This window comes from Ornithorhynchus anatinus, chromosome 11, assembly GCF_004115215.2.
Source record: "Ornithorhynchus anatinus isolate Pmale09 chromosome 11, mOrnAna1.pri.v4, whole genome shotgun sequence".
Taxonomy (NCBI): domain Eukaryota; kingdom Metazoa; phylum Chordata; class Mammalia; order Monotremata; family Ornithorhynchidae; genus Ornithorhynchus; species Ornithorhynchus anatinus.
In genome coordinates, this window is record NC_041738.1 from 813,292 (window position 1) to 834,735 (window position 21,444).

General features: G+C 55.8%; 1 protein-coding gene across 4 annotated transcripts in view; it reads right to left on the minus strand.

The window, feature by feature from the left end:
- Nucleotides 1–427: 427 nt before the first annotated feature.
- Nucleotides 428–21,444, minus strand: part of LOC100089443 (limbic system associated membrane protein) — a 273,754-nt gene continuing 252,737 nt past the window's right edge. The window contains exons 5-9 of one of the 4 annotated variants that reach the window (XM_029074901.2): nt 20,912–21,032; nt 20,543–20,691; nt 17,054–17,089; nt 9,186–9,218; nt 428–6,362 (exon numbers count right to left, since the gene is read on the minus strand). In XM_029074901.2, the coding sequence (XP_028930734.1) occupies nt 6,265–6,362; nt 9,186–9,218; nt 17,054–17,089; nt 20,543–20,691; nt 20,912–21,032 (437 nt within the window). In that variant the 3' untranslated portion in view covers nt 428–6,264. Of the gene's footprint in view, nt 6,363–9,185; nt 9,219–17,053; nt 17,090–17,975; nt 18,235–20,542; nt 20,692–20,911; nt 21,033–21,444 lie in introns of those variants that run through there. The other 3 variants (XM_029074903.2, XM_029074899.2, XM_029074900.2) reach the window with 3 other exon arrangements.

Here is a 21,444-nt window from a genome sequence, read left to right on the forward strand (position 1 = left end):
AGTGTCCTGTTTCTGCATCTTCTACTTCCAGACCAGGTTTGGAGGGCAATGGGAGAGAGGGGGTGGTGAGATCTGGTGGGAACTCATACATGGAAGTTGTCGAGGACCGGGCCGGACAGTGCCCAGTTCTGGGGAGAGGTGAGGAGGTGAGGTGGTCATGGACAAACCAAACCCGACCCTCCCTGCCCCCAACAGCAGCACACCCAAAGTTCACCCTGCCAAATGGCACCCAAGGAGCACCAGGATTGTGAAACCCAGCAGGGAGAGAGCTGGTGATGCATAGGGGCTGAAAGCTGACCACTCTGCCCACGCAGACTTGGGAACATTTCTGGTGAACTAAAGGGCAGTGAGACAGTCTGAGCCCCTGATGGTCTGATCCCCTGGTTCAACCCAGCCCAGAGCCCCAGGGTAGCAAAACAAAGACACGTCTCCTTTCCACGTTTATTTCTTTTTGTTTGAAGATCACAGAAGAGCAGAGCATTCATACGTGTAAAATAACAGAAGAGAGAAACAGAATTTAAATACATCTCAAAAGAAAAATAAAAAAAGCTTTTTGACTTTGATTTTTTTTTGACACACTGAGCTTTGATTTTCCTCCGCAGAGCTCTCTCTGGGGGCCGGGGTGGGCCCCAAAACTGCCCAATCCCACCGGACTCCAGTCCCCCAAAGTGGGGAGGGCCAGCCCCCCAGATGGCCGAGGGCAGCCTTGTCCAAGTAGGTCAGCTTGGGGCTCTGTGGTGGCTGGGGGAGACAGAACCCATGTTTGGAAATGTTTTGATGAGGGACCACAGTCAGCCAGGGGAAGGTTGGCCGGGATCAGGGCTCCAGACGCTTCTGTGGCATGGCATGGGAGTGTGTGTGTGTGTGTGTGTGTGTGTGTGTGTGTGTGTGTGTGAGTGCCTGTATGCGGCTGCTCCAGCCCCACCCCTGGCTCCCACCTCAACCTTCTAGCCAGGCTGGCGAGGAGCAAGGGGGCAAGGGACAAAGTCCAGGGTCCCAGGGGAAAGGAACGGGGGCATCTGGATGGGATCCAAACCCTTCTTACCTTCCTGAAGTCAATGACCGGGGTGAGGGCAGGGGGATGACAGAGATGGAGACATGCCTGTGGAAAGGGTGGAGAGGCAGGTTTCTGGGAGCAAGCTGTGCCCGTTCAGCATTCGTGTAGCCAAATGGACTCACTCGTGGGACACAGCCACCCCCTCTGAGGATAATGGGCCCGGTGGATAGGGGCCAAAACCACAGACTCCCAGCCCTGGGACAGGGTTGACCTCTTCACCAGGCAGACAGGGCAGGGGGAAGGGTGGAGGGGTTGAAGATGGGATGAGTTGAACCCAGTTCACTGGGATACCCCCTCTCTATGTTCGCCTTAATCCACTTTCTATGGTTAGAACCCAACCTCTCCAGCCTAGACTGGTTACAATCCCTCCACCCACACCTGGAACAGCTACAATCTCTCCCTGCTCCTGCTTAAACTGGTACAATCTCTTCCTCTCCAGCCAAGACCAGCTATGATCCCTCCGTCCACACTTGGACTGGCTACAAACTCTCCCTGCTCCAGCCTAGGCTGGCTAGAGTCCCTCTGACTTAGCCCAGACCAACTACAATATCTCCCTGCTCCAGTCTAGACTGGTTACAATCTCTTTGCCCACAACTGGACCGGCTACAATCTCTCCCTACTGCTGCCTAGGCTGGCTACAATCTTTCCCTGCTCCAGCCTAAACAGGCTACAACCCCTCTTCCCACACCTGGACCAGTTATAATCTCTCCCTGCTCTGGCCTAGACTGGCTATAATTTCTCCCCGCCCACACCTGGAGTGGCTACAATCTCTCCCTGTTCTTAGACCAGCTATGATCTGTCCCAGCTCTCTGCTGGACTGGATACCATCTCTCCACCCCCTACCTTGATGTCTTTGCTAGTTTTGTGGCTGCCCTCCACTTCCCCTCGCCACCACCACCAATGGATCCAGGAGTCTGGAGCCGAGGCAGAGGGATGGAAGAGGACAGAGGAGAAGGCACGAGGCCGCAGGGATGAAGTACTGTATTAGGCACCTACTGTCAGCAGAGCATTGTACAGGGCGCTTACTGTGTGCACTGAGGCACCCTCTGTCTGGAGAGCACTGTACTGAGCTCTTGGAAACATTCAAAAAACTGCAAAGTGGGTGCTGGCCCTTGGCTCTCTGCAATGCTACTCATCTTCCCTTTGCCCTGAGATTACTTCCAGAGTTTCAGGGTTCCCTGGGTGGAGGCCTGATTTGACTAATGGGGCTGCCTGGACATACACTGGGTTTACCAGTGAGATTTTGCATGGATTTCCCAGATCCTGGAACCCAACTGGCCAATCGGCTCCAGGGATGCAATTGTGTGGAGTGGAAATCCGGATGTAGGCGAGCAGGGCGGCCCCCTTCAAAGCCCTGCACAGCCTTACTGGCCTTCAGTACAACACCAAGCACTCAGTACAGGGCCCAGTTTGGCTACCAGCCCTCAGCAGACATGCAGAACTCACATGGAACTCTGATTGGGATTGGGGGCAGACAGTTCAGGGACCCAGAAGAACAGACACTGGCACAGTTGGGGTCTGCCACCGGCCGTTTTCTACATTCAAATTGGCACCCCCAGTGGTAGGAGACTGGTGCCCACTGGTGCTCACTGGGATTGTATGCCAAACGCAGGGAATACCACCAGCTCAAATCACCCAAGCCTATGCCACCCTGGCCCTCACCACCAGCCCCAAACCTCCTCAGCCCACGTTATCAGCCCCAAACCATCCTGGCCTATGCCACCTCGGCCTAAACTAGCCTGATCCCTAATCTCCCTTGACCTCTGGCCCCAGTGCACATACAAGCTGGCAGGACTGCCTCCAACTCCAGAGCAATCCCTAAACCACAATCCAGCCCAGCTTGCCCATGCAAAGGAAAAAAAAAACCTGACAGACACTTGGAAGAGAAACAGATTGGATCATCCCCAAGCAATGGGGAGAATGGCAACGGGAATCTGAAGAAATCCTGGGAGTATGGGAGCCTGTGGTCAGGAGGGGACAACGAGGAGAGAGACAAAGGGAGGCAGAGAGGGAGCAATTGAGCAGGAGGGAGGGAAGCGAGTGTGTAGGTAATGGCATGGACTGGGAAAGGGCTAGGGGAAGGGGCTGGCCTCTCGCAATGACAATGTCTCCTAGGAGATTACCCCACCACCCTTCTTGTCTCCAAGTCCGGCAATAAGGGGAGGGAGACTCGGGAAGCAGGGGTGACTCTCGGCCTGCCGGTCTGTCAAAGGGGTTTCCCAGGCTGTTCTCGGTGATCCAGCCGAGCAGGTGCGTGATGGTCGGCTGTTCCACCCCAGCCTGGAGGTCGACCAGCCATCCCACTAGGCCCTCAGCCCTCGCAGACTCAGTTTCTGCATTCCAGGAAGGCGGGAGTCAGAGGAGCAACTCTCTCTGGGGTTAAAGGTCATAACACACTCTCTCCCTGCCCCTCCAATCTGGTTCCTCCCCATCTCCCTGGCACACAAGCTCCCTCTCTCTCCCTCCTGCCTTGAATCACCATGGGAGAAGTTCATGCCTTCCCCAACTGTGGCCTCCAGTAGCTTCTGTGGAACCAGGCCAATGACTCGGGGGGGCCAAGAAAACCCCAGTGGCTGGACCCTTTTCCTCAGGATGGATTCTGCAGCTCTCGGCCAACATAAGTCCATGTTGGCCCAATCAGCCTACCTAGGCCCACACTACCCATGTCACCCCATGCCGGCCTCCGTCAGCGTCCGTCAGCCCTCCCCAGGCCCTCGCACCCCGCTCTTCTGGGCTCTGGGCTCCTGAGAGAGAATGGCAAAGGAGTAACTGCCTTCCCTGGGGCTGCCCACTTGGCTCCCTGACCTTCTCTTCAGGTATCTGCAGCGACCAAGACCGGGGCCCAGAGAGCATGGTTTGGTCCAATGTGGCCCCAGTCTGGCTGGCCTGCCCAGCCCCCTGGATCACCACTGGGGCCCACCCTGACCCTTCTGAGATCTGTGGGGACCAAAGCACTTTTCCTTCTCTACTTGGTTGCTGGCAGCCTCAGTCTAGCCTCTATCTCCTTGAGCATGGTCATCTCAGGGAACTCTTCCTCTTTGCTTCATTTTGGGCATGACTCGGGTTGCAGAGGGCTGGGGTGCCCTCGGGTCAGTGCCACCCTGACCAGATTGGACCCTGGCTAGGGACACCCTGCTGCCTCTCCCCAAGCCTAAAGCCATCCAGCTTTGGTCAGGCTGTGGTCCAGCTATGATTAGACCTCCTTGCCGGCCCTCCCCATCAAAGGAGGCCACTGAGATCTCCCCTCCCTCCCACTGCTTGCCCACCCCAGCCCTGACCTCTGAACCAGTATTTGGCTGGGCTAGCCAGGGGCACCTCCCCAGGTTTCCTCATTGCCCCCAAGACCTCGGCTTACTCACCAAGTGAGTGTTAACCAGAGACCGCTCTCCCCCCGATCCCTGCTCCCCAGTGAAGGGACAGGAGGAAGGGTCGGGCGGTCACCAAGCAGAGGGTCATTTTAGTTTCAGCCGGTCAGTGGGCCGGGGGAGGGGAAGGCATCTGGCCGATTGGCCTGCTGCTTCCCGATACCACAGTGTGCTCACATCGAACAAAAAGCCACAAAATGGTTTCTTTCCTTACCCTGCCCAGGAGCAGGCGGAGCATGGATGGACATAGGGAGACCCAGGGTAAGTGCTGAGTGCCAGCCTTCCGGGGGCCCCTCTGCTGCACTGAGTTGGCTCTGCCTGCCCCCCACCCCACCCCGATTTAGGCACTTTCAGTAACAGTGTAACAGAGTGAATCCACAGCAGGTTCAGTATTGATTGGCACAGTACAATACGGAGCTCTCGTTCCCATTGGAACAGACACTGACATCACGTGATGGCTCCCTGCCCGACGCCGGCTGGGGAAGAGCCAGTAGGGGTGGGGGTGGCGGGGCAGAGGGAGAGGGATGGCAGGTGTGGGGATGGGCTTTCTGAAGTTGGTTGATCCAATGTAATTCAAGGCAAAATTCAACAGCCGTGCCCCCGGTGCCTGGGATTCAGCTACACTGGACCCAGAGCCATAGGGGTGACGGGGCTGGTATCCCCGGCCCCAGTCTTGGGGGTGATGGGGCCAGTGTCCACGGACCCCAGTGTTTCTCCCAGAGCTGTCTGTCAGGATTGGGCTCCCAGTTCCACCCATCCCAGCCTCCAACCAGGTCTGAGGGCTTTCAAACATGTTGGAAAGAGCCCACATCAGTTGGGTCTGTCTGCCCTTTCTTTTCTGTGCAGTCTGCCTGGCCCCATCTGCCCCCTTCCCACCCCCCACCCTCAGGATGAAGCACAAGTGCCCTCCCCCCACCCCTGGGCCCCCGCCGCTATGGGTGAGCACAAAGCAGGACAGTCTATGTACACACAAGCCATACCCTTGGCATGCTTTATAGAGAGAGGGACCCCCGCATGCGCACACATACACCCACACCCACTCACGTACACACACATACGCCCATGGGAGAGAGAGACCCATGGGGGGGGGGAAGGGCACCCAGAGGGGGAGGAATTTAGAATGATGAGGTGGACTGCGGGGAGGGGGTGGGGGGTGAGCCTAGGGGAGGGTTAAAGGGAAACAGCAGGAGGAGTGGGAGGGGGTGGCCCAGAGGCTTAGGCAGGCTGGAGGGGAGAATGAAACTAGGGGTGTGGCAGGGGCAGGGGCAGGGGCAGGGGCAGGAGACCCCCCTCCCTTCCCCCGGGGTCCCGGGCCGGCTGCAGATGGGACGTGGCTAGGATTCGGCCCCTGGGGAGGCTGGTGGCTGACAAATGCCCCCAGGAGAACCAGGGCGGTGGTGGCAGCAGTGGCATCAGGTCTCTCCTCACAGACGGGGAGGGATGAAGGAGGGAAGGGAAGAAGAAAAAAAAAAGAAGGGGAAACAATGTCATGAGACATTTTGCTTTTTCAAACATTTGAATGTCCTTAGTGTGACATGGGCTGGGCATGGTCGGAGGCGGTTGGCACACGCACGTGCGCACACACGTGTGCAAGGGGCCGCAGCTTTCCCGTGCCAGGCCCACGGCGGTGATGAGATGGGCTTTGTGGCTTCACGATCGTTTCCCTTGTTCCGCTCTGCCAGGCGGCTCTGGTTCTCCCCTCGGCTCAGTGCCCCGCGGCGGGTGGAAGGGGCAGTTTTCTCTCTCTCTCTCTCTCTCCGCTCTCTCTCTCTCTCTGGCTCCTTTATGACGCGTTTTTGTGTGTTGTCGGTGTTTTGTTTTTATTTTTAAATTCTTCTTCTATTAACATTTGCTGAGCAGGCAGAGCAGGGATGCCGCCAGCAGCCACAGCGGCACGGTCAGAGCAATGGTGCCGTTGATTCCTCTGACGGAACCGGGTCCTGCAGGGGGATGGCGGGGATGGGGGATGATGGGGCAGAGAGAGAGAGAGAGAGAGACAGAACGGACAGAGGGTCACTATGCCCCCCCACCTGCACTGGGCTGGAACCCCGTGCCCCGGTGCCTCCGCCTGAGGGATCCAGCCTCCACAAAGGATCAAGGCCTCGCCCCTTCCCTGGTGGACCAGTGAGTGTCGGGGCACGGACCGGTTGGCCGACACCGGGAGAGGGCATGCAGATACTGGCTGGGGGTGGAGCTGCCGGTCGCCCCCGTCAGCAACCCTCCTGGAGATCCTGTCCAAGGCAGGAGGCCATGGCCCTTGGACACTGTCTCCACAGGGGCATCTCTGGCATGTGCTTGGACTGGAGAGTCCTCGGATGGCCGAGAGTCACCACTGGCCTGTGTGCATCACCGGCCAGGGTGGCCATGGCCAGGGGAGAGAAAAGGGGTGAGGAGGAGGGGGAAGAGGAGGAGGAGGAGAAGGAGGGAGGAAGACAGTGCAGGCTCCAGTGGATGTAGAGTGAGGGCCAGGACGGCTCCTGCCAGTGGGAATGATGCATCTCCGCTCTGGCCCTCAGCTTCTGGGTGGTTCGGTGGGTTCTGGGAGCCAGAGAGGTTGGGGGGAGGGACGTCCCTGTCCTCAGGGCCAAACCCTTAAATCACCCACCTTGGTCTCCATTGCCTGGGCTCCAGTATGGACCCTGTCAGCTGTTTGAGGAGACCAGCCCTGGGGCTGGGGGTCAGTACCAACCTCTGCAGGCAGGATCCTGATGACCCACACCCTGAGAGGGTGAATGCACAAACCAACAGGTGCTTGGCTGTCCGCGAGGGGGTGTGCGCGCCTACCAGAAGACCTGACAATGGAAGTCAAAATACAACTTCCACGGGATGTCTCCCCATCACCAACTGGTCAGTGGGAGGGCATGGACACACGGGAGACAGACAGACAGATGGACACACAGACAGACGGACAGACAGGCAGCTGGAGGCCACAGGGTGAAACGTGTGAACAACGCCCTAGTGGTTGTGGCAGAATGACATACGTGAAGCCCACAGGTGTCTCGGCCGCCTCAGCCCAGGCCTCGCTTAGATGCCTCCAAGGCATCCGCAAACCCTGAGGCAGGGAGACAGGGACTCCGGCTTCTGGACCGGTTTCCACAGACGGGCTGCCTGAAAGGCGGTGGGGTCCAGTGGACAGAGCACGGGGCTGGTAGCCGGGAGACCGGAGTTCTGGACCAGGGGCTGAGTATGGGGCCGGGCCCATGGTGGGGCTCAGCAAACCCTACGGGGGCTCAGGGTCCGGGTCGGGGGTGGGGGGCCAGAGGGGGGAAGGAAGCTGGGACGTCACTCTTTCTCTGGCTCCATCTTCTGGCTGTTCCCCGTGACACAGGAGCCAGGGGAAATGCAGGGCGGCGTGGCATACCTGGGTTGGATCTCTTCCTCGCCCGTACCCAGCTCCACGGGGTCCCTTCAGCCAGAACCTACAGCACCGCCTTCCCACTCTTTGAGTGGGGTAGGGGTTCCTGGGAGGCCCCGGGAGGCCCCCAGCCTGCTTGTGTACTCTAGTCACAGTCGAAGTCCAGCTCATACCACGGGGATAGCCCAGTCCCACACCACGGTCACAGTCACAGTCCAGTTCTGTACCACAGAGATGGTCCGGTCCCAAACGCAGTCACGGTCACAGTTTGGTCCTGCACCGTGGGAGCGGTCTGGTACCACATCATGGTCACAGTCACATTCCATTTCTGTATGGCCTAGTGGACAAACCACTGGCCTGGGAGTCAGAAGGACTTGGTTTCTAATCCTGCCTCTGCCACTTGTCTACTATGTGACCTTGGGCAACTCAATTTCTCTGGGCCTTAGTTCCCTCCTCTGTAAAATGGGGATCAAGACTGTGAGCCCCATGTGGGACAGCGACTATGTCCACCCAATCGGCTTTTATCTACCCCAGCGCTTAGAACAGTGCTTGACATATAGTAAGTACTTAACAAATACCATTATCATTATTGTAACTATTATCACAGTGAGGATGGTCTGGTCCCACACTGTGGTCACTGTCACAGTCCTGTTCTGTATCATGGAGACGGTCCAGGCCCACCCCGTGGTCATGGTCGCAGTCTGGTTTTGAACCGTAGAGGGTCGTTTGACCCCACACCACGGTCCTGGTCACAGTCCAGTTCTGCATGGTGGAGACGGTCCAGTCCCACACCACCATCCCAATCCCAATCTTGTTCTATGCCGCGAGGATGGTCCAGCATCCCACCAGCCCGTCCCCTTGCTGGTGTGGACTGTGGACCAGACTGTCGACTGGATGCCTTGAAATTCCTCTAGGGGATGTGAGTGAGCAGGGGTGGGGGCAAGGGACAAGGGATGGACAGCAAAACACTTCTGGATTTTCCAACCCTGAGAATGGAGCCAGGCCCCTGCTGGACCCCAGCTCTACTCACCTGCTGAGTGCCACTGCCTGCTCTTTCCTGCTTCTTCCCCTGCTCCTGCTCTCTGTGAATTATCACCATCCTCCCCAGTAGAGTGGAAGCCTCCCATGGCCAGGGACCCTGACCTCTGCTCTGGAGTAGTTCCCCAAGTGCTCGGTTCAGTGCTTGAATCACAGTGAGGGTCCAGGAAACACCACTGATGGACTTGGTGAAGAAGACCCATGCTTGCTGAGGGGACTGAGGCTCTCCTGGGCCTTGGCGACAATCACAGTCTCCGTGCCCACCCAACCCCAGCCCCCCAGGCCTTCGGATCCCCAGGTATTCCCAGACTACTTCATCCAGGCTCCACCCAGGAGCCGGGCAGGGGGCTGTTGAAGGAAGAGCCCCTACCTGTTTGCTTGAAGTGCACGGTGGTGCCAATTTCTAAAAGAGAGACATTGATGACAACAAAAACAAAATAAAAGCAGATGCTCTATCAGTTCAGGCCCACTAGCAAAGACAGCTGGTCCTGTCTGCTGTGGGTAAACCAGGGAGATTGGAGGAGGAGGAGGAAGAGGAGGAGGGAGGCTTGAAGAGGGAGAAAAAACATTCAGTCCGTGTATCCCCATTCCTCAAGAACCTCCAGTGATTGCCCATCTACATCTGCATCAAAGAGAAACTCTTCACCATTGGCCTTAAAGTGCTCAATGGGCTCGACCCTTCCTACCTGGCCTTGCTACTCTCCTACTACAACCCAGCCTGCCCACGTCACTCCTCTAACACCAACCTACTCACTGTACCGCTATCTCATCTACCTTGCCGCTGACCTCTTGCCTCTGTTCTCTCTCTGACCTGGAACTCCACCTCCTTCATACATAACAGATGATCACTCTCCCCACCTTCAAAGCCCTCCTAAAATCCCATCTCTCCCAAGAGGCCTAAGCCCTCATCTCCCCTACTCCCTCTCCCTTCTGCAACATCCTTGCACTTGGATCTGTACCTTTTAAATATTTGATATTCAACTCATCCTCAGCTCCACGACAACTATGTCCATATCCTTATACTCTGCCATTTCCCTTATCTGTTAATTTATTTGAATATCTGTCTACCCCTTGTACACTCTAAGTTCCTGAAGGGTAGGGATCGTGTCTACCAACTCTACTGTAACTACTAGGAATGTGTTCAGTAAAGTGCTCTGAAAACAGTGTGTGCACAGTAAGTAATAATAATAATAATAATAATGTTGGTATTTGTTAAGCGCTTACTATGTGCCGAGCACTGTTCTAAGCACTGGGGTAGATACAGGGTGATCAGGTTCTCCCACGTGAGGCTCACAGTTAATCCCCATTTTACAGATGAGGTCACTGAGGCACAGAGAAGTTAAGTGACTTGCCCACAGTCACATAGCTAAGTGGCAGAGCAGGGATTCGAACTCATGACCTCTGACTCCCAAGCCTGTGCTCTTTTCCAATGAGCCATGCTGCTTCTCTAGCAGCCTGACCAAGTGGATAGAACACGGTCCTGGAAGTCAGAAAAAACTAGGTTCTAATCCTGGCTCCGCCACTTATCTGCCGACCTTGGGTAAGTCACTTAACTTCTCTGTGCCTTAGTTCCCTCATCTATAAGCGGGATAAAGACCGGGAGCCTCATGTGGGACATGGACTGTGTCCAACCTGATCAGCTTGTGCCTACCCCAGTGCTTAGTACAGTGCCTGGCACACAGTAAGTGTTTAACAAATGCCATAGAATAAACAAGCAAATAAATATGATTAGTACAGTGCTCTGCACATAGTAAGCACTCAATAAATACCATCGATCGATTGACCGCTTGACTGAGGAAGAATATCATGGATGTTGTCGGACAATCCAGGATTGGATTACTGAGGAACTGCCTATCTGCCAGGCAGACGATGATCGTGAATCTCACTGCCAGCCTCCCGTGACCCAGTGCCAACACGGAAGGGTCTTTCTAGATCCAAATGGGCTTGAAATCCAGTGCCTACAAGAGCCCAGACCCAGATGTCTCCTGACTCTCAGCAGAACAATCCTGCCCAGATGTCATGTGAGGGTCGGAGACAAGGGAGGCGCACTAGGCCTAGACTCCGGTCCCCTTGCTCGCCCCTCGAATGTGGCTCGTCCTCCACTCTGCCACTGCTGGAAGGTTCCCCGTGGGGTTGACCCTGCCCCTTCTGCCCTTCTGCTGCATCAAGCCATGCTCCTGTCTGGCTTCACAGTTCCTAAAACCACCTCCTCCAGGAAGCCTTCCCCTCAGTCCCTTCCAGGTTTGCTGGCCTGCTTATCCAGAATTTGATGCCCTAGAAGTTTAGTTTTACCTACAGCTCCTGTGCTCGCATTTGTAAAAGCCCATAAATCTACTGTGCCCATTAGGAGGTGCTAAAAGCCCCAGGGCAGGGAGCACTGAAAGCCTGTCAACACTTTCAGAGCCTCGCTAGGCTTCTAGCGCAGAGAGTGGGGACACCTGGATCTGCCTGCTGGGGCCACACCAGCAGCAGGGATGGTTTCTGCCCAGAGGACCACCCAGGGCATTCCGAACAGCCGATGGACACAGCAGGCATCGGGACAAACAGCTGGCTGCACGCGGTGCAGGGAGGGGGGACAGATGGACCGCAGTGGCCCATGAGGCCCCCATGGGCTGGGCCACGGCTCTGCTCTAGAATCCATTCCTTCCCGTAGGTCTGTCTCATGTTTACGATGGAAGATGCCATCAGCGACTCCAGAAATGCTCTGTCCAGAGTAGGCACCCAGTAGAGTGGTCTCCATACAGCAAGTGACCAGTCCTGCACTCTGTTCATGGTAGGCATTCAGTGTAGTGCTCTACCCACAGTAGGGGCTCTGCACACAATAGGTATGTAGAATCGTGGCTCAGTGGAAAGAACATGGGCTTGGGAGTCAGAGGTCATGGGTTCGAATCCTGGTTCTACCACTTAGCTGTGTGATCGTGGGCAAGTCACTTAACTTCTCTGTGCCTCAGTTACCTCATCTGTAAAATGGGGATTAAGACTGGGAGCCTCACGTGGGACAACCTGATTACCCTGTATCTGCCCCAGCGCTTAGAACAGTGCTCGGCACATAGTAAGCGCTTAACAAATACCAACTTTATTATTATTATCATTATTATTATTATTACGCCTGTTGGGAGGTAGTCAGCCTTCAGGGGAAGAGATGGCGGGGTCGATCTGTGTGAGATGGCCACAGTTTCCCAGCCTCCGCCCGCCTGAGTCCAGCAGGCTCCGGGCACCAACCGAAGTCCGCTGAGCTCGGGGACACGCGGCTGGTGGCTCCCCGCTGCCACCCTGTGGGCATAGAGGGAATCGACGGGACGGCTTTTCTCCGGCTGGTGGTCCGCCGCTGCCACCGTGTGGCCATATTGGTAACGACAAGGCTTTTCTCCGGCTGGTGGTCCGCCGCTGCCACCGTGTGGCCATATTGGGAACGACAAGGCCTTTCTGCAGCTGGTGGCCCGCCGCTGCCACCGTGTGGGCACAAAGGGAAACGACGCCAAGGCTATTCTCCGATTGGTGGCCAAGCCAGCCGGGGTCAAATGGCGTGTGGGGGACGGACTCTCCTTCTGTGCCTCCAGCCCTAACCCCATGACACTTCGATGGCTGCAGCTGCTCCTGGCTTGGGACCCTCCTCCTCTTGCAACTGTGACCAGTGTGCTCTCCGCTACCCTGGGGAACCCACAGCTCTGCCCTGCCAGGCCCTTGGGTCAGGCCTCGGGGCAGGGAAGATTGGCTGCCTCTCGCTCCTGCCGGTGCCTAGGCTCCAAGGTATCTCCACTCTGTCTTGCAGCCTGGCACCATGTGTCTCAGGGAGGTAGGGAGGAGAGGAGGTGCTGGACACCTACTCTGCATCAGGCACTGGACTGGGCATCAACAGAGGGCAGAGCTCTATATTGGGTGCCTAGTTAGTGCAAACCAGTGGACTGGGTGCTCTCTGTGTGAGGTAGAACTTGTTCACTCCCACAGCTTCAACTACCAGCCCTAAGCAGATGATTCCCAAATCTCTCTATCCAGCCCTGACCTCTCTCCTCCCCTTCAGTCTAGTATTTCTTCTGCCTTCAGGATATCTCGGCTTGGATGTCCCACCAATACCTCAAGCTATCCAAAACAGAACTCATCATCTTCCAACTCAAACCCAACTCTCTCCCATCTTTCCCAACCATTCAGACAACACCACTACCTTCTTCCCTATCCCACAAGCCCATAACCTTAGCATTATTATTATCCTCAACTAATCTCTCTCATTCAACCTACATATTTAGTTTGTCCCCAAATCCTGTTGGTTCTACCTTCACAATAGCTCTAGAATCCACCCCTTTCTCTCCATCTGATCTGCCACTATATTGCTCCAGCATTTATCATATCCCACCGTGACAACTGCATCGTTCTCCTGGCTGTTCTCCCTGGCTCCTGTCTCTCCACTCCTCCAAAATCTCCATTGGTGGCCCATCCACCTCTGCATCACACAGAACCTCCTGGTCATTGGCTGATTTTCTACTACAACCCAGCTTGCACACTTTGCTCCTCTAATGCCATCCTGCTCTCTGTACCTCTATCTCGTCTATTGCCGCCTATCCCTCACCTACATCCTCCCTCAGGCTTAGAACTCCCTCCCCCTCCATATCAGACAGACCACCACTCTCTCTGCCTTCAAAACCTTCTTCAATTCAGATCTTTTCCAAGAGGCTTTCTCCTCATTTCCCCTACCTGTCCTTCTCTCTCTGTTGACTCTCCACTTGGCTGGGTACAACTTAAGCACTTTGATCCTCACCCCAGCCTCACAGAACATGTGTAAACATCTTTATTCTCTACTATTTCCCCCTCTGTAGTTTATGTCAATGTAGTCGTAGTAATAATTGTATTTACTAAGTGCTTGCTGTGTTCCTGTCCCCCAAGGGGTTCACAGTCTAAAAGTTTAAGTGAGGAGGAGGGATTGGAGACAGATGTATCAGGAGTGTTGAAACAATGTGTCTTTCCTTGAAGACTGTAAACGCCTTGTGGGTAGGGATCACATTTCTTTAATCTTTTGCATTGTCCCTTCCCAAGTGCTCATTTCAGTGTTCTGCACACAGTAACTGTTTAATAAATACCACTGAGGGGAGAGGTCCAGGGGTTGGCTGGAGGGGACTGATCGGGCAAGGCAGAGGGAAATGCAAGGGACCAGTGAGCAGTTACCATCCCAGGAGCAATAAGTCCCAAGGGACAGCTGGACACTAGCTCTGTAGGGGAGCAGAAACCACGGAGGGTCCCCTCCATCCTCCCCACTCCTTGCCGGCTGCTGTCCAGTTGTTCTGACCGGCCTCACGAGCCATCCACATGTCCTCCCCTCAGGCCGGATCTCCAGGGAAGCAGTTCCCCAAGCCATTCGGGGGGTGGGGGTGGAGGAGTTTGGCCATGGGAGACAAGTCAAGGCCACCAATGAAGTTTCACTGTAGCACTTAAAAAAAAAAGGGTATTTATTAAATGCTATGTGCCAGGCACTGTAATGAGCACAGGGGTAGACAAAAGCTGATCAGATTGGACACAGTCCATGTCCCACATGGGCCTCACAGTCTTAATCCCCATTTTACAGATGAGGTAACAGACACAGAGAAGTGAAGTGACTTTCCTAAGGTCTCACAGCAGACAAATGGAGGAGTCAGAATTAGAATCCAGTCCTCTGACTCCCAGGCCCATGCTCTATTCACTAGGCCACGCTGTGCCTCTCCTCTTCCCCCTCTCCTCCTCCTACTCTTCTTCCTCCCTTTCCCCTTTGCCTGTCCTCCTCCTCCTCCACCATTCTGAAGCGATTCTCATTGTAGGCACGGGGACAGGAGGAAGGTGTGGCTGGGGGGAAGCGACCAAGATGCTGGGCTGCTCAGGAGACGACCCTCCCCATTACCAATGGGGCTGGGGAAGGGAGCGGGAGGGAGGAGGGGTCCCCAGGACATCCGGTGGTTCACCTCCCGGCCTTCTCCTGCGAGCAACCTGACCCCCACCCCCTGCCCCCACTTCCGCCACCGCAAACACTAAGCGTCTAGGAGCTGGATGGGCTACAGGGGTTATCACTACAGGGTTAGCTAGAAGCTAGCTACCATCTAGCCATCTAGCTACAGCTTAGCCCGACCAGGGTCATTCTCCAGTCCGAACCCCGCTTGGGAGACTCGGGCAGGTCTCGGCCTGAGGGGGCTCCCCTCTCCCCACCCCCTCCCATTTGGGATCACTCAGCCTGCATTGGGGAGGGAGGGTCCCCTAGCTTGTCCTGACCTGCATCCAGGGGAAGCTAGATCTTTGACTTACAATCTTAGGACACTGTCAGCTCCTCGAGGACAGGGACAGGGTCTACTAACTCTACTGTGATCTACCCAGTGCTCAGTTCAGTGCTCCACACATGGTAGACTGAAAGCTCCTTGAGGGCAGGGAAAAAGTCTCCTAATCTATTTTACACTCTCCAGGACTCAGAAAAGTCCCTAGGACTATAGTGCCTTCCCTAAGCCCTCCTTTCCTCTTTTCCCACTCTCTTCTGCATCACCCTGACTTGCTCCCTTTATTCAACCCCCCTTCTAGCCCCATGGCACTTATATACATTTATGTAATTTATTCATTTATATTCTTGTCTGACTCCCCCTGTAGACTGAAAGCTAGTTGTGGGCAGGGAATGCGTCTGTTATATTGTTATATTGTACTCTCCCAAGCACTTTGTTCAGTGTTCTGTACACAGTATATGCTCAATAAATATGATTGACTCAGAGGGTGTTCAATCAATGCCACTGAGTGACTGACTCAAGAATCCCAAATGGAACTTTCCAGGAAGAAGTAAGGGATATCGACAGGGCAGGGGTGGCTTCAGCCACCCTCTGGATGTGAGTGACCAACTACAGGACTGACCAGGGCAGTGTTTCTGTGAAGTGTGGTCCAGCTGGGAGCACCCCTTCCCAGCCTCCCAAGTGTCCAGGGGACCCTCCTGAAGTTTTAACTGTCCCCGTTGCTGATCTGGGCTACCGACTGGCTCACTGCCTTCTGAAGAAAATCCAGCTATGGAGGAATTGGGGTTAGGTGGGGGGGTGCTAAAAATCATGAAGACTCCAAAACGGAGGTCAAAACTATCTGCAAGGATGGGTGGGCGGTCTTTACCCTCACCTGCCCCATCCTGTGCTCCCAATGCCCTCAGTAACAGTGCTCCCAGTTTGGAAGATAAACCAGATTTCCTCAGATTTTACTTTTCAGCCTTTTGCTCTGGGAAGCCCCACCACCTCCCTGTTTCTTTCAGCTGTCGGGGGTTTCTGCACTGACTTTGTCCGGGACCTCCTCTGACTGGTGGTGGACTGGTTGGGAGGGTTTTAGGTTTTTAATCTGGCTTTATTTTATTTGCCCTTTTCCTGTCTGGTGGCCTGAAGCCAGGGCACCTAGAGGTTCGCAGAAGTAAAGTTGGGGTGTCCACCCCCTTGCTGTCCGGCACTGCCTTGCCCTGGGGTGCTCGGGCTTGAGGGGTGGCGAGGGGGTAGGGGTGATGGTGGACCCCCGCTGTGGTGCCAATGGAAGGTGTTGAGGAGCTAAGTGTTCCCTGCCCCAGCCCAGTGTTCTGCCCCAGCCACCCCTAAGGGGACCAGCAGCAAAACTAGCCCCAGAGTAGTTCCTGACTCTACCTTGCTCTGGGGTGGCAGACAGAGGAGTTGGGGGAGGGGCACGACCTATTCTGAGGGCACCCTGAGGGTCTCAAATATCATTATTATGTTAATGAAAGGCTCTGTGCTTATTTATTTACATGTATTGATTTATTTATTTTAATGTCTGTCTCCCCACTTGGGATTTTAAGCTTGTTCTGGACAGGGACTGTCTCTGCCACCTCCATTATACTGTACTCTCCCAAGTGTTCAGTACAGTGCTCCGCACACAGCAAGTCTCAATAAATACCAGTGGTTGACTGATCGATTGATGTATCAAAAGCACTGTGCCATGTGCTAGGGCAGATACAGTATAATCAAGTGAGTCTCAGTCCCCGTCCAACAGGGGATTCCCGGTCTAACAGGGAGGGGGGAAGAGGAGGTACTGACCCCCACTGTAAAGAGAACATTGAGGCCCTGAGAGGTTCAGTGACTGGGCCAAGGCCACACAGCAGGGTGGGGGGCTGAGCTGGGACTAGAACTCGGATTTCCTGACTCCTGGCCCTGGGTTCCGCCCACTGGGCTCCTTGAGGGGACTTGGCTCTGCCACCTCCCCCCTCAGACGGAGAACGACCCGGCGAGAAAACCCCGGCACCATACGGACCATACTGACCTGGATTGGGGTGGGGGATTGTGGGTAAGACTCGTTCTGGGGGAAGAAAGAACAGTGAACATCACACAGGGAACTGAAGCTCCCCGCCCACCCCCAACCAGGCCGGCAGTTGCTGGACGGGCCATTTCCCCATCGAGCGGGCCCTGTCCGGAGGCCAGCGCCGGCCACTGGCTACCCTTCGAGGTCCGGCCTGCTCCACCTGCTAACACAGGAGGGCTGGGCGCAGAGCAGCCCAGGGTTGACCCGAGACGGCCACGTGCAGGTGGTGGTGGAAATGCAGCCTTGTCTACAGCAGGGCTGACCAGCACGGACACAAGCCCCCTCTGGTCTGCCTCCCCTCCCCAGTGCTCAGTACAGTACTCTGCACACAGTACCCTGCCAGGTCCTTGAGGGCAAGGATCGTGTCTACTAATTCTACTGTCTTCTCCCCAGTGCTCAGTACAGCACTCGGCACACAGGTTGTGCCCAACATGTACTATTGATTGACTGGACCTGGCTGGAATTAGCTGCTCAGTCTGGGCCCTCAGCTCGATCCCATCCTGCGGGCAGGGTCTCCCCGTCCCATTATGCCTCCCCAACTGCATCACTCCCTTCACCCCAAACCCAACTTTTCTACCTGCCCTCTGCCAGTCCCCACCTGGTCCCCTGAGCATGAGGGAAACCGACTGCTACCCCCACCCCTACCCCTACCACCCCCCAGGTCCTAGGAGCTAAATAGCAGCAGAACAAAAGCAGGGAGAAGCAGAGACTGAACAGCAAAGCCCTGAGATCTCTGATCTCTGCGTCAGGCCACCCCTTCCAGCACAGCAAGATCTCCGAAGTCGGAGGCTGGGAGGGGCCCCGAGCCTTCTGGAACACCCCCCTTTTTTTTTAAAAAAAGTATTTATTGTTTACTATATGCCAAGCACTGTACTAAACACTGCGGCAGATACGAGTCTATTAGCTCATCAGGCATCAGCTGCAAACTGGGATTTTGGACTCCCCAAAACCCCTTTAGACAATTTGCAGCTCCCAAACAGGCCTTGACCCTCTCCATCTCAGTCCCGTGCTGGGGAACTTCCAATCCTGGCCAGGACCCTGCTCCTCATTCCGGCTGGCCACCCCAGAATCAGCCCCGCTCCTCAGCAGTCCAAGGGGGTGGCAGCAGTAAGACCTCCAAACGTCTGGAAAAGCAGCGGGACCTAGGGGATAGAGCCCCATCCAGGGAGTTAGAAGGACCTGGGTTCTCATCCCGGCTCCAACACTTGTCTGTTGCCTAACACTGGACAAGTCCCTTAGCTTTTCTTTGTCTCAGGCATCTCATCTGTAAAATGGTGATTATGACTGTGAGCCCCATGAGAGACAGGGACTGTGTCCAACCTGATAAGCTTGTATCAATTCCCACACTTAGTACATTACCTGCAACATAGTGAGCGCTTAACAAGTATCATAAAACAAAAAAAGTCTGCTGTGACCTGAAATGCTGGGCCCCAGGCCCCACCCTGTACCCCACCTGGGCCACCCCCCTCAGGTTCTGAGCCAGTTAGAGGGGGGTGGTCAGGAACAGCCCCCAAACGACTGCAGCCGACAACAGTCGGCTGAGAAGCAGCGTGGCTCAGTGGAAAGAGCACGGGCTTTGGAGTCGGGGCTCATGAGTTCGAATCCCAGCTCTGCCACTTGTCGGCTGTGTGACTGTGGGCAAGTCACTTAACTTCTCTGTGCCTCAGTTCCCTCATCTGTAAAATGGGGATTAAGACTGTGAGCCCCACGTGGGACAACCTGATTCCCCTATGTCTACCCCAGTGCTTAGAACAGTGCTCGGCACATAGTAAGCGCTTAACAAATACCAACATTACATTACAACAGTCAACACGACATTCTGCATGTCTCTGCTCAACACACACAAGGGGTTGGCCAGTTGCTTGATTGACTTGTCCAGGGGTCCAGTGGATCAATGAGGCAGACTTTTGCTGGAGGCATGGCAGGGCTGCCTCTCCAGTTTGGTCAATCCATCCCCAGAAGCAGCAGCTCCAGGACAGCACCCCCTGGGGCTCCCCTGGCCCACTCTCATCATCATCATCCTCACCACAACTATCCGGAAACGATCGCCCAGAGTGAATACCCCGGCCACTGCCCCCGCCAGGGTGGGTCCCTGGAAGTGGTCTCCCCAGAAGGTGACAGACCGGGGATCCCGCTCCACCCCGAGGGGCTCAGGCCGCTGGCCAGAGAAGGTATTTGGAACCACGGCTGCTCAACTCACGAGCTAGGAGGCACGGCCCAGTGGTCTTGGCGCATGGCGCAGGACCATGAGTCAGGAGACCTGGGCTTCAGCCCTGGCTCTGCTGTGTGACCTTGGGCAAATCACTTAACCTCTCTGGGCCTCGGTTTCCTCATCTGCAAAATGGGGATGAGATCCCCGCTGTCCTTCCTTCCTACACCGTCAGGAGACGGGATGCACCCCCTCACTGACATGGGGCTCCACCGTGAGCCCTATGTAGGGCAGGGGCTGCATCCCATCTGATTCTCCTGTACCTGGTCCAGTGCTTAGCAGAGGGCTTGGCGTGTAGAAAGTGCTTAATGGGCACCACAGCAATCTATTTCTCCTAATCTCTCAGCCAAATCTGTGGCAGTGAAATCTCTCCCTTTCCTGGAGAATAAGAACTTGTGCTTAACTGAAGTGGGAAATAGAGGTGTATGCAGCGAGAGATAGTCCCAGTCAGACACCCTCAGAGACACATATAGATGGAGATGACAGACACTCCAGGCAGACACCCAGAGACAGGCTTACAACTGGAGACAGAGAGAGACACACACGTATATATCCCAACCCTCACATACATGCACAACTAGCCACTGAGTGCAGAAGTGAATTTTGGGGGGCGGGGGGCAGTGGAGTTTCATGCTCCGGCCATGGGAAGAGAGACAAACCAGCTTCTGAGTGTGGGGAGAGCTGGGGAGGGGCTGAGCATGGGGCAAGGGGATGACGAGGAGGGGAGAAGCCCCTCCAGAGTGGTGGGAAAAGGGATAGGGAGTCAGGTCCAGATCATGAGAGGAGGAGAGGTCCAGAGTGGAATCTGCTTCTTGTCCCCGGAAGCAGAGTGACCCCCATTGTCAGTCAGTGTGGGACCACTGATGGGCAGCCGTGTCCAGCTGCGGAGAAGGAAGAGCAGTGGCCCCAGCTTCGGGCACAGATCCCAGCCCCATGAACAGCCATGCCTGTGGCCCCTTCCCTGCAGATCTGCCTGCTGGACAGTGTCCATCCCTGCTCAGTTGGATCTGTTGGACAGCCATGCTGGCGGCCCTGTCCCTACAGACCCGCCTGCTGCTGGTCGTTGTCTTTACACAAGGAGATTCCCCTTCCCCTTGGGTGGGAGTCCCTCCCAGTCCTAGCTGGGGGATATTCACAGAATCTGAAGACTCAGTCCCGGCAGGGGGCATTGCCTACCTCAGCGTGCGTGTGTACACGTGTGTGAGGGGAGGGGAGATGGGGGGCGCCTGGAAGGCACTTACTGAAAAGGACGAGGCTGGCGTTGGTCACCCCAAGCTTGTTGGCGGCCACGCAGGTGTAGTTCCCATAATGCTCCTCCGTGACATTGCTGACGGTCAGCAGAGACTGGCCCTCCACGCTCCGGATCTCCAGCCCGCTGGCACTGTTTATCCTGAGGGCCAAAGAAGAGAGAGCCCACACTGATGGCATTTAGGGCGGATGCTGACACTGACGCTGACGCCACCAGGAGACCCCTTGGCCGGGCTCACAGGGGGCGATGGGGACACACCGGGGTCAGAGCACATGGCTCCCATTCTGGGTGGCGGGTGGTACATAGGTTGGCCCGGGGTGAGGGGGGTGAGGGGCTGGGGTACAGGGGGCAACACAGATACCTGGTGTCATCTCTGTACCACTCGAAGTCCGGCGCGGGCACCGCGGCCGCCTCGCAGGTGAGGGAGGCCGGCCTCCCTGTGGAGGCTTCGTTGCTCTTGGACTCTGTGATGGTCGGTGGATCTGTTGGGGGAGGATGAGGGACGGTCACCGCTTGGGGTGGGAATGGCCGGTCTGGGGATGACAGTTTCTCCACGCCGGAGGGAAAGTTGTCCCCGAGGTGGAGAGCTCCGGCCACCAGGCCCGGGGGCACAGTGAGAGCCCAACCATGATTCCAACAGAAGCTGCTGCTCAGCAGAACAGGAGGGAAACTATACACATACATATGTACATGTGCCTTAAGCCACCCAGCACACATGCATGTACATGTGATGGGGGTCCAGTTCCTGCCGTTGTCCTCCTCCACACTGTCACCAGTGGGCATCCAGTACAGTGCTTTGCACATAGCAGATGCCCTGTATGGCGCGCCACACATGTTAGGCGCCCAGTACAGCTCAGGCCAGAAGATAATTTCTTTTGATATGAAATGAGCTGG